The 13,809-nt window shown below is 41.8% G+C and overlaps 1 protein-coding gene across 1 annotated transcript; it reads right to left on the reverse strand.

Moving 5' to 3' along the window:
* Positions 1 to 86: 86 nt before the first annotated feature.
* On the reverse strand, positions 87 to 9,462 carry LOC124034290 (MOB kinase activator 1A). Its single transcript, XM_046347278.1, has 6 exons — positions 9,257 to 9,462; positions 8,536 to 8,702; positions 8,200 to 8,293; positions 2,649 to 2,782; positions 2,376 to 2,539; positions 87 to 2,115 (listed from the first exon to the last, which is right to left on the reverse strand). The coding sequence occupies exons 1-6, from the start codon at positions 9,268 to 9,270 to the stop codon at positions 2,038 to 2,040; spliced, it is 651 nt and encodes a 216-aa protein (XP_046203234.1). The 5' UTR covers positions 9,271 to 9,462; the 3' UTR covers positions 87 to 2,037.
* Between the last annotated feature and the right edge of the window lie 4,347 nt (positions 9,463 to 13,809).

Genomic DNA, 13,809 nt, shown 5'->3' on the forward strand with positions numbered 1-13,809 from the left:
CCTACTCTTTTTGATCCTTTGAGCAACCAATTAATTGTTGAGGCTCTGGTACACATTTAAAATACTTTCAAAACAGACACGTGCAATCTCCACAAATTCCTTTTAATGTTTATCAAACTATTGTGCCATCAATACTGTAATTTCAGACACATTATTTTATCTTTTCTAAGGCACAGTTTTGTTCACATAATGTACTGTAAATTATCTTATTTACAGCAGAGTATTGGACTCACAGTTGTAACATTCATTTCCCACAAATTAGGCTACCTCCAAAAGGTCTATAACCATCTAAATATATATATAAAAAGTCTAACCCTTTTTGAATTCTTTACTCAAAGTTACAATTCATTTTACAGCAATAAAACAAGTTTTTTTTTGACACTATGGCATTAGATATATGGGAGAAAACGGTAGAGAAAATGAAGTAAATCTGTAAAATAAATCATATGAGATCAAAATAAAAACCAAAAATAGGCATCTTTTCCCCCCCAAATTAAGAAAACTACACCTGATACATTCCAGAAACATATGGAGTGTGTATGGTCTTATTATTCCCAACAGCTCATTACCTATGGGGACTAACTCCACATTCAAAATTACAATGTTGAATGCAATAAAATTGTTAAGTACACATACCGGCAGTATATTAGGTCACTTTATCCAGACAGATCAAACATATGAGCACATATTAGGAAAGATGATGAATATCACAAACATGCTGGGGTTTTGAAAAGACACGCCAATCTCACAACTGCTTAATGTTGACTAGTAGACCATATTTCTACAAGGATGTATTTTCCAAACTGGGGGCCAAAAGAGAGATAAGCAGTGTAACATGTATTTACATTGCCTAAGATTCCATTTTGGTGATCAAAATTGCATTTGTGTCAAGGTGGCACAACAAACAGCCCTGCTGCTTTAGCCCTGTGTGCCAAGATTGAACATATATAATGATTTGGGTGAATTAACATGTCACACTCAGATAAGACAAATAACAGAAAATATCAACCAAAAAAAGTATATTCTGTACATTGACCCTTGTCATGTATCGGTGCAAGCACTATTGCTATTATTGCATTTTGCATACATGACTAAAGTAAAATTATGTTTAATAAACAATAAAACAATGTTTGACTTGATACTGATATTAAAATTAAGTACCAGCATGTAGGACAAAGATATCCAAGGAATTTGACACAGTTAAAACAGAGGCACATGTGTGCTGTTTGAGTGAAATGACAGAATGAGTCAAATCTAAATATTCACATTATACTACATTTCCTTTTTGACATTTCATATACATTTTCAAATGTATCCTCTGATACTTTGATTGCTTTCTCTTAAAATACCATATATTATAATGTCTAAGTAGTCAAGTAAAGCATACACATATGATCACTGATTATTTATGAACTATGGAGGATTATCTATTTCACAAGTATATCAAGTGTCACAGCAAATATTTATTGATCAATATTCCCTGGCTTTTGCAACTTCTTTCACCCTAAGAGAAAAAAAAATCTACAAATCTAAAACCGTGTCAGACACAGATCCAACAAACTGTTTCAAAGTACATTATTGACCAAAACTTCAACTGAAAACATGAGTTAAAATGTTTTTTTTTAAAGCATGTAAAACTGTTTTAGAATATAGATATACTTTAAACTGACCCAAATCTTATAGGAAAGAAATGCTGGTCCATTTCAACTCTTTAAACATCTTGGTCCACAGTACAGGTCAGTAGGTCCCAATTATATAACTAGTTTACCAAAATTACAAAATAAACCTTTTACATACTACACTCTGGTATCTTACCTTAGAGCTCACTCTAACAATACAAGCTTTAAAACAAAGCGGACAGACAACTAGAGAGCAAGAAACTGGAACAGAACAACAAAAACATACAGGTAATGAATGGAGGGAGAAAGAAAAAGGCACAAAGTGAAAGAGTGGACAATTATTGAAACCCAGAGAGGTGGTAGGCACAGAGAGAGCAAGAGAGAGAAGAGGGGAGGAAAAAGAGAGAGAGGGAGGAGTTTATCTGTCCTTGGAGCCCAGCTTCTCAATGAGGTCCTGCAGGGGGGCCAGCTCACGACGATCAATGAGGTTGAACTCCTAAACAAACACACAACCAAGGTAAAAACCATATGTGACCGTGATAGGACATAAAATCAAGGTTCCTGCTATATTTACACAGTATAGTAACAATTACACCTGTTAACTGAATAATAATTGCACAATGCATCAATGGGAATATAATACCATTTACTACATCCATGGAAGCATGAAAAACCCCTGTGATAGAATCATGACAATCATTTCTAAACACCAATAAAAGAGAGTATTTGATATTTCAAATGCATTAACAGTGTCACCTGGACAAAGAAGATGAAGTGTTTGAAGGAGGTATTGAGGTGGGCCTCCTCCTGCAGCTGCATCACAGAGTCAAAATGCTGGTGGTAGATGTGGGCATAGACTCTGAACAGGCGCTTCAAAATGGTCTTGGCCACAGACATGAAGTTCTTAGGAAAGGGCACTCCTGGGGAGACAGAGCAGGGGAGTTCTATCATTGTCTCAAAGCCAGAAGGTCTAGGCTAAGGTTGTGAAGGTTTAAAATTCATCCCCACAAATGTGAATTTTCAACTAACCTATCTTGGAGGGGAAGAGTGTCTCATCATCCAGCTGATCCTGCACCCAGGTCATCAGGTAGTCTATGTACTTGGGAGCAGAGCACTTGATCGGCTTTTTGATGTTGGTGCCATCAGCCCAGTGGTATTCATACCTTGAGGGAGGTGAGATGGAATTTTAATAACATGCAATTCTGACTCCCTCTGTTTTTGGCACAATTCAACATCACTGATTGTTGGACAATGTCACACATGGCTTAATACTAGACCTGCTAAAGCAGTCATTTGGACTGCTCATGAATTGAAACAAAAAATATTACTCTGCCATTTAAGTAAACCCCCCCCCCCCCTTATGAAGACAAAACAAGTCTATAACACACGGTAGTTGTTAGAATCTTAATATCAAAAACAGAACCCGGAGTAATAACCAGATTGAGGGCCTCCCGGGTGGCGCAGTGGTTAAGGGCGCTGTACTGTAGCGCCAGCTGTGCCATCAGAGTCCCTGGGTTCGCGCCCAGGCTCTGTCGTGACCGGGAGGTCCGTGGGGCGACGCACAATTGGCCTAGCGTCGTCCGGGTTAGGGAGGGCTTGGTCGGTAGGGATGTCCTTGTCTCATCGCACACCAGCGACTCCTGTAGCGGGCAGGGCGCAGTGCACGCTAACCAAGGTTGCCAGGTGCACGGTGTACCCTCCGACACATTGGTGCGGCTGGTTGGATTGGGTTGGATTGGGTTGGATGCGTGCTGTGTTAAGAAGCAGTACGGCTGGTTGGGTTGTGTATCGGAGGACGCATGACTTTCAACCTTCGTCATTCCCGAGCCCGTACGGGAGTTGTAGCGATGAGACAAGATAGTAGCTACTACAACATTTGGATACCACGAAATTGGGGAGAAAAAGGGATAACATTCACAACAACAAAAAAACAACCCAATTGAGGAGGGCATGTCATTTTTTGCAATGGTTTCCTCCCCGTTGCCCTTCTTTTCCTGACAGTAGGGCCTGCTGCTCCCCTCCTTCTCAAGACAGTTGAAGAAAGTATTGTGCCCAGTTGATAATCACCCCGATAATTGATTCAAAACTAAACCAAAACTAATTTCACACATAACAGATGAAAGTTAAGTTGTTGAGTTAAGTTGAGTTGATGAACAAGGGGAAGTGAACATGCATCGTTATGTAATCCCTAATTGTGAATGAAGAACTGGGTGGGCCATTCTATTGTGTTGATCCATTATAATTTCTCATCTCAAAATGGTATGTACCTTATATCAGCCCACCAAATCCAAGCAGTCTTCTCAGTCTACTTCGAGTACACAGTGAGAGCGTGAGGAATTTACAATGGCAAGAAGCCCAAGACGAATGGATGCACATGCTGTGTTAGCGTCTCTACTAAATCTGAATGAAAATGACTCAGATGGCAGGGAAGAAATCAATCATGACATCTCTGATGATTATTCTTCTGAGCCTCAACCTGAACCTACACCACCAAAGCCTAAGCGCAAAAAAGCCAGAATGGTACTCATTTAGTAGGTGCCCGCGCCACCACCGGTGAAATGGGAGAGAGGAAGGAAGAGCACCGTTTGGATAGAACAAGCCGGTGACAATGCTACGGGCCGATTGGGACTCAAGTCCTTCTGTTCACCCGATTTAGAATTCCTCACAATCAAATGTTGACTGCATTATCTACCAAGGGAATTCTCTTCGATTATAATCACAGCCGTATATATTCCCCCTCAAGGAGACACGTCGATGGCTCTGAACGAACTTTATTTGACTCTTTGCAAACTGGAATCCATACATCCTGAGGCTGCATTTATTGTAGCTGGGGATTTTAACAAGGCTAATCTGAAAACAAGACTCCCTAATTTGTATCAGCATATCGATTGCGCAACCAGGGCTGGCAAAACCTTGGATCACTGCTATTCTAAATTCCGCGACGCATATAAGGCCCTGCCCCGCCCTCCTTTCGGAAAAGCTGACCACGACTCCATTTTGTTGATCCCTGCCTACAGACAGAAACTAAAACAAGAAGCTCCCACGCTGAGGTCTGTTAAACACTGGTCCAACCAATCTGATTCCACACTCCAAGACTGCTTCCATCACGTGGACTGGGATATGTTTCGTATTGCGTCAGACAACAACATTGACGAATACGCTGACTCAGTGTGCGAGTTCATTAAAATGTGCGTTGAAGATGTAGTACCCATAGCAACGATTAAAACATTCCCAAACCAGAAACCGTGGATTGATGGCAGCATTCGCGTGAAACTGAAAGCGCGAACCACTGCTTTTAATCAGGGCAAGGTGACCGGTAACATGACCGAATACAAACAGTGCAGCTATTCCCTCCACAAGGCAATCAAACAAGCTAAGCGTCAGTATAGAGACAAAGTAGAATCTCAATTCAACGGCTCAGACACAAGAGGCATGTGGCAGGGTCTACAGTCAATCACGGATTACAAAAAGAAAACCAGCCCCGTCACCGACCAGGATGTCTTGCTCCCAGGCAGACTAAATAACTTTTTTGCCCGCTTTGAGGACAATACAGTGCCACTGACACGGCCTGCAACCAAAACATGCGGCCTCTCTTTCACTGCAGCCGAGGTGAGTAAAACATTTAAACATGTTAACCCTCGCAGGGCTGCAGGCCCAGACGGCATCCCCAGCCACGCCCTCAAGAGTATGCGCAGACCAGCTGGCTTGTGTGTTTTTACGGACATATTCAATCAATCCCTATCCCAGTCTGCTGTTCCCACATGCTTCAAGAGGGCCACCATTGTTCCTGTTCCCAAGAAAGCTAAGGTAACTGAGCTAAACGACTACCGCCCCGTAGCACTCACTTCCGTCATCATGAAGTGCTTTGAGAGACTAGTCAAGGACCATATCACCTCCACCCTACCTGACACCCTAGACCCACTCCAATTTGCTTACCGCCCAAATAGGTCCACAGACGATGCAATCTCAACCACACTGCCCTAATCCATCTGGACAAGAGGAATACCTATGTGAGAATGCTGTCCATCGACTACAGGTCGGCATTTAACACCATAGTGCCCTCCAAGCTCGAGACCCTTGGTCTCGACCCCGCCCTGTGCAACTGGGTACTGGACTTCCTGACGGGCCGCCCCCAGGTGGTGAGGGTAGGCAACAACATCTCCACCCCGCTGATCCTCACTGGGGCCCCACAAGGGTGCGTTCTGAGCCCTCTCCTGTACTCCCTGTTCACCCACGACTGCGTGGCCACGCACGCCTCCAACTCAATCATCAAGTTTGCGGACGACACAACAGTGGTAGGCTTGATTACCAACAACGACGAGAGGTGGTGAGGGCCCTCGGAGTGTGGTGTCAGGAAAATAACCTCACACTCAACATCAACAAAACTAAGGAGATGATTGTGGACTTCAGGAAACAGCAGAGGGAACGCCCCCCTATCCACATCGATGGAACAGTAGTGGAGAGGGTAGCAAAGTTAAGTTCCTCGGCATACACATCACAGACAAACTGGATTGGTCCACCCACACACACAGCATCGTGAAGAAGGCGCAGCAGCGCCTCTTCAACCTCAGGAGGCTGAAGAAATTTGGCTTGTCACCAAAAGCACTCACAAACTTCTACAGATGCACAATCGAGAGCATCCTGGCGGGCTGCATCACCGCCTGGTACGGCAACTGCTCCGCCCACAACCGTAAGGCTCTCCAGAGGGTAGTGAGGTCTGCACAACGCATCACCGGGGGCAAACTACCTGCCCTCCAGGACACCTACACCACCCGATGTCACAGGAAGGCCATAAAGATCATCAAGGATGACAACCACCCGAGCCACTGCCTGTTCACCCCGCTATCATCCAGAAGGCGAGGTTAGTACAGGTGCATCAAAGCTGGGACCGAGAGACTGAAAAACAGCTTCTAGCTCAAGGCCATCAGACTGTTAAACAGCCACCACTAACATTGAGTGGCTGCTGCCAACACACCGACTCAACTCCAGCCACTTTAATAATGGGAATTGATGGGAAATTATGTAAAATATATCACTAGCCACTTTAAACAATGCTACCTAATATAATGTTTACATACCCTACATTATTCATCTCATATGTATATGTATATACTGTACTCTATATCATCTACTGCATCTTTATGTAATACATGTATCACTAGCCACTTTAACTATGCCACTTGTTTACATACTCATCTCATATGTATATACTGTTATCTTGCCTATGCCGCTCTGTACCATCACTCATTCATATATCTTTATGTACATATTCTTTATCCTCTTACACTTGTGTGTATAAGACAGTAGTTTTGGAATTGTTAGTTAGATTACTTGTTGGTTATTACTGCATTGTCAGAACTAGAAGCACAAGCATTTCGCTACACTCGCATTAACATCTGCTAACCATGTGTATGTGACAAATAAAATTTGATTTGAAAAGGTATCTCAAAATCATTGTAATGTGGTTCATCTTAAAAACCGAAGTGAAAATAATTCAAATCTAAGCAAAAAATTCAACCAGAGTGCACCCTTTGATCATGGGAAAAGGCAGCACTTTAATCATTCCCACGATGAGTGGCTCAGCACGCTATGCTATGAAACCACACACTATTGCAGAGACTTTGATGTTACGGGCCACAATTGATATGGTGAAAACAATGTGTGGCAAAACAGGCACAGAAACTCACATCAATACCTTTGTCAGATAAGACTGTTAGAGAATTTATGCTCTGACTGAACGACTCAAAAACTCCCCAGCTTTTGCTCTCTAAATTGACGTTAGCTGTGAGGGCAGAGACGGCCATTCATTGATTTTTGTTCCCTATACATGTCGGGTGACTGTATTCACGAGGATATGTTGTTCTGGCTCACAATTCCCAAGCATGAAACGACACAGGGGATGTTCAGTGTTCTGCGTGGCTATATTGATGAAAAACAGATATCATACAGGATCAAAATGGTAGTCTTTTGCACAGATGGGGCTCCATCTATGGCAGGCAGGCCTCCCGATTAGAGACCAAAAATAGAGCAGGGGAAGGAACTGAGGAAGTGCCAAAACTAGATACCACTAAACTAATGACAGTACATAAGTAGATTCAGTTGACAGAGGAATCAGTATTCAGAAAGCACATCAGAGAAGGACAGCTGATCTAGGATCAGTATCTCCTTTCATATCGTAACAAATAGGTTTGCATGATTAGATCAGCACTCCTCTGAGATGCTTTGTGAATACGGGCCTCCTCCAGAAACTATTTATTTTGTACTGCACTTACATTGTAAAAACATGAAGTGAAACCAACACACTGAACCAAAGTTTAAAACTAGGGACCAAAATAAAACATGTCTATGTGGGGATAGTCTGCGCTTGGCTGACCATAGCAGTAGCTTATGGATAAATAAACATATTTTCAGGCAATTTCAGAGAATACTAGAATTGAAATAGACAGCACATGCATCAAATGTCTGTATGTTACCCTGATGAAGGTTCTTTAGCTGAAACATTGGTCAAATAAATCCACAGCAAATATAGATGAGCGTGCAGCTTCCTTTTCCATTTGAATTGTCTGTCTGCCTGTATTACCTGGGGCCGGCAGACATCACAGAACAGCTGGTCTCAGTGCAGAACTCAGTAATGGTGCCATAGAGCATGTTGATCTGATTAAAGAAGTCCACAGCTGAAACAGAGAGAAGACCAGAGGCCCATATTATTTCATGTAAAAGTACAACTGAACAGGCAACTAAATGCCCAATGACAAAGTACTTGATATGAAAGAGGCAATTACCACAGACTGAACAGTCAGACTCAAATCTCATCTCAGGCCACGTATATAGACACTGTGCTACAGCCTATAGGCCATGAAGTCTGTGTCATTTCAATCTCCCGTGCTCTCCTCCCTCAATCACCCCTTTCACTCACTATTAACAGCAATCCACTCATTGAGATCTTCCCCCTCTGGCAGCATCACAGCCTGTCTCAAGTTCCCACTCCCCAGTGTTGCCTCCGCATGCTTCAACAACTCATACTGGTGGGAGCCCTCTGGGATGTTCTTCTTCGGCTTGAAGGTTTTAGAGGAACGACTGCCACTGGATGAAGGGATGAGGGGGAGTAATATCAACAGGGATATTCTAAATTGTGGCTACTGTGATAAATAGATGGTAGCTATGTGCTCACTACTCAAGATATGAAATCATACTGTGTGAACCTTCCTGTTTAACACTTTCCTCTGATTAACTGTAACAAAACAGGAAGGCACCCAGGCTATCTATAATTGCTTGCCACTGACTTGTTTACTAGTTAGCTACATGGTAAAAAAAAACGTTAATTATTAGTTCCCCTGATATGTGACACACATAGCTAGCTAGATAACAATTTTGTTGTTATTTAGCTAATGTTCTCAACCCAGCTAGGAACGTTACGTCAGTGGGTAGTCAGTCACAAGCAAGCTACCGTTAACTATTGATCATTTTAGTTTCAACAAATATTATGATAATCTGTGGTTACAGAATTTCTAGCTAGTCTTAGTCTGAATCGTAAATTATGCAAATATAGCTAACAGCATAGCTGGCTAATTAGCGAACTAGCTACGAGCACAACCCAACAAAGCTAACGCGTTAACTAGCTAGCAAACGTTACTTACAATAGGAAGCTCATCGTTGAAAACTCCGTGTGTAGACCAACGAATATCGTAGATATAAGCAAAACTGTCGTTTCCAAGGTTTCACTGATTTTTGGTGAAAATATAGTGTTTCTAGATTCCACTGCCCTGGTGAAAATTCTCCGAAGTTTGCAAACCTCTTACTTGTCAGTGTGTTGTCGTCGTGCAAGATGTACGGAAAAGAAAGGAAAATTGTACGTAACTACGTAGACAGCGCAACATTTTCTCTCGCGAGAATCTTCCTCGGCCAGAGCCGTAAACAGGCAACTGCCAAAATAATGGAAGCACTTGAGTCAATTATAGATATAAAGTGTATTGAAAGCAAATGCTTCCACACAGGTGTGGTTCCTAAGTTAATGTATATGTATATATATATTTTTTAAATGTATAAAAATACTGGACAGGCCATTATTGTGGCTACCACTACCATTATTTTGGCTACCACTGCTATACCTCCATAGGATGACAACTGAATGTGTTGATGAGCATGAAAATGATTTAAACCATATGCCATGGCATCTCATTCACCAGATCTCAACCCAATTGAAGACTTATGGGCAGGGCCAGTCCTATCCTTTGCGGACCCTAAGCGAGATTTGATTGTGGGCCGCCCCACATCATGCGCAAAACATTTTAGTGGTCCCCCTCTTGACAGCTGAGAGAACATTTACAGTTTTAAAGTTAATTTCATGAAATTCTACTCATTTCACAATGGAGCGGAGAGAAGTTTACCCATTTTATAACTAATTTCATGCAAATCTGCTCATTTTGCGTGCAACGCCAGGGTTGTGGGTTCGATTACCATCGGGGACCAGTACAGGTGCAGGTCCTGTGTGGCTGAGTTGGTAGAGCATGGCACTTGCAACGGCAACATTGTCGGTTCGATTTCCACCCGGAGCCAGCAGATAAGAGCATCTGCTAAATGTAAAATGTAACTCAATATTAGGAAGATGTTCCTAATGTTTGGTATACTTAGTTTATATGGCTCTGCTTGACATGCATGATGTCACACTCATCTGGACTCAAAACTCAAATAAATTCTGTAGTCTGAATCAATTTTATTCACCAAGTACATTTACATATACTCAGAGTTTTACTTGGTGATGTGGTGCTGCTAGTGATATACAAGATTTAGAGACAGAAGTTCATTATATACAAATAGGTAGAGTGAACATAGAGCTATAAAATAATGAGTAGTGGATATACAGTACATATATACAGTGGATATACAGTGAATGTACAAATGTACAATATCAGTATAAATATATCTAAATGCAGACAGATGCAATGAGATGAACAGATCTTTCCTGCACACTTCCTTGCCCTGGAGTTGTGCAGGACCTCGATGGAGGGCAGGTGGCAGCCGATGATCCTCTCTGCAGACTGGACAATGCGTTGCAATTTGCCCTTGGAGTGGGCCGCAAGTAATAAATCCGCTAGTGTGCCTTCTTAGTGATGGCTGTGATGTTGTCCTCTGACTTTGAGGTTGTGGGAGATGATGGTCCCCAGGAATTTGAATGATTCAGCCGTGCTAACAGCTTAGCCTTCTATCTCGAGGGGGGGGGGATTGGTGGGGGGCGTTTTCTGAAGTCAATTACGAATGAAAAAGGCCACCAGCTGGTCAACCTCCCCACAGTACATGGACTCATTGCTGTCAGTGATGAGACCAACCGGGGGTGGTGTCATCTGCAAAATAGTTTGACAGATGCATTGTTGGTGTTGAAGTCATTGGTATGAAGTGAGTCGAGTAGAGGAGAGAGCATGCATCCAGCTTCACGGGTTTTGCTCCCATTGGTCAGAAGTCAGTGATCCACTGACAGATGGAGCTGGACACACTCAGCTGGGAGAGTTAGTCTTGTAGCATTTCTGGGATGATGGTATTGAACGCACAGCTAAAGTCCACAAACAATATCCTTGCCTTGCATATGCCTTTGGGTTGTCTATGTGTTTGAGGATGTAGTGGAGGCCACTGGCGTAAAGCAGTTTCTACAGACCCCTGCAAGGTCTCGTGCTCTCTCCCAGCTTGGATAGAAAGTTGTTGTGCGTAAAACCAGTCTATTAATGCCAGGGATTGTTTTAGCATGCAGGGTAGCCTAATATCTATAGCTATATACTGTAACCTACCATATTTAGCTGCTATTTAGGGGCTATTTATAAAAGAGAAATGAAGGAAAATGAGAGGCTCAATTAAAGATGTTGCAGAACTGCTTCAATTCAAAGGGCTTTATTAGCATGGGGAACGTGTGTTTACACTGCCGAAAGCAAGTGTAATAGAGAATTACCAAAAGGGAAAATAACAAGGGAAGTAAACAATCAGAAATTAACAGTAAACATTACATTAGTAAACATTAGTCTTAAAATAATATAGACATTTCAAAAGTTATATTATTGGCTATGTACAGTGTTGTAACAATGTGCAAATATCTGAAGTATGAGAGGGAAAATAAATAAACAGATAAATATAGGCTGCATTTACAATGATGGGTGGGCTCCACTGGTTGCCCTTTTCTTGTGGCTTCAGGTTACAAATCTTGCTGATGTGGTGACACAGTGTGGAATTTCACCTAATAGATATGGGAGTTCATCAAGATTGGATTTGTTTTCAAATCCTTTGTGGGTCTGTGTAATCTGAGGGAAATATGTGTCTCTAATATGGTCATAACTTTGTCAGGAAGTGCAGCTCGGTTTCCACCTCATTTTGTGGGCAGTGGGCCCATAGACTTCATTCCCCTGAGAGCCAGGTCTGCCTATGATGACCTTTCTCAATAGCAAAGCTACGCTCACTGAGTCTGTACATAGTCAAAGCTTTACTTAATTTGGGTCAGTCACCACAGTGGTCAGGTATTCTGTTACTGTGTACTCTATGTTTAGGGCCAAATAAAATTACAGTTTGCTCTGTTTTTTTGTTGATTCTTTTCAATGTGTCAAGTAATCATTTTTTTGATTTCTTATAATTTGGTGGTCTAATTGTGTTGCTGTCCTGTGGCTCTGTGGGGTTTGTTTGTGTTTGTGAAGAGAGCCCCCGTACCAGCTGGCTGAGGGGACTCTTCTCCAGATCCATCTCTCTGTAGGTGAGGGCTTTGTTATGGAAGGTTTGAGAATCGCTTATTTTTTGGTGCTTGTAGAATTTAATTGCTTTTTTCTGGATTTTGATAATTAGTAGGAATTGTCCTAATTCTGCTCTGCATGCATTATTTGGTGTTTTACATTGTACACAGAGGATTATTTTGCAGAATTATTTTGCAGAATTCAGCATGCAGAGTCTCAATTTGGTGTTTGTTCCATTTTGTGAATTATTGGTTGCTGAGTGGACCCCAGACCTCACAACCATAGAGGGCAATGGGTTCTATAACTGATTAAAGTATTTTTTGCAGGATCCTAATTAGCATGTCAAATTGTATGTTCCCTTCGATGGTGAAAAAGGCCCTTCTTGCCTTGTCTCTCAGATCGTTCACAGCTTTGTGGTTAAATGTGGTGATGATGTTTAGGCTGAGGTAGGTCTAGTGTTTTGTGTGCTCTAGGGCAACAATATCTCGGTAGAATTTGTATTTTTTTGGAACACCATTATTTTTGTTTTACTGAGATTAACTGTCAGGACACACGTCTGACAGAATCTGTGCAGAATATCTAGGTGCCACTGTAGGCCCTCCTTGGTTTGAGACAGAAGCACCAGATCATCTACACACAGTAAACATATGACTTCAGAGTCTTTAGAAGGGTGAGGCTGGGTGCAGCAGACTTTTCTAGTGCCCACACCAATTCATTGAGATATACAATATGTTGAAGAGGATGGGGCTCTGTGTGTTTTTTTGTCAATTTTAACCACACACTTCTTGTTTGTGTACACTGATTTTATAGTGTCATATATTTCCCGCCAACAACACTTTCCATCAATTTATATAGCAAACCCTCATGTCAAATTGAGCAAAAGCTTTTTTGAAATCAACAAAGCAAGAGAAGATTTGGCGTTTTATTGTTGTTTTTTGCCAATAAGGGTGTGCAGGGTGAATACATGGTCTGTCGTATGATATTCTGGTAAAAAAGACAATTTGATATTTGCTCAGGATATTGTTTTCACTGAGGAAATGTAGGAGTCTGCCGTTAATGATAATGCAGAGGATTTCTCCAAGGTTGCTGTTGCTTCATACTCCACATTAGTTATTGGGGTATATTTTATCATTTAATTTAGAAAACCATCAACACCACAGGTCTTTTTGTGTTGAAAGGTTTGTATTTTGTCCTGTAGTTCATTCAATGTAATCGAGAGCAAATCCTCCAAAACACAACCCAGCCAATGGGCCCATAGAGGATACTGTCTGCCCAGCCAATCCGTGCTGTTTCTTTACACAATGTCCGCTTAACCCTGAAACCAAACCGCACCAATATGTCGGAGGAAACACTGTTCACCTGGTGATAGAATAATTTGTATGTTTAAGATAATGACTAAAGTATTCCACCCTGAAACCATATAATTGTATGAAATGTGTTAGAGTCATAATCCAATAATGTGTGTGACTAGACCTTTTAAGACTAGG

Source organism: Oncorhynchus gorbuscha, linkage group LG04 (assembly GCF_021184085.1).
Source record: "Oncorhynchus gorbuscha isolate QuinsamMale2020 ecotype Even-year linkage group LG04, OgorEven_v1.0, whole genome shotgun sequence".
In the NCBI taxonomy this organism is placed as follows: Eukaryota; Metazoa; Chordata; class Actinopteri; order Salmoniformes; family Salmonidae; genus Oncorhynchus; species Oncorhynchus gorbuscha.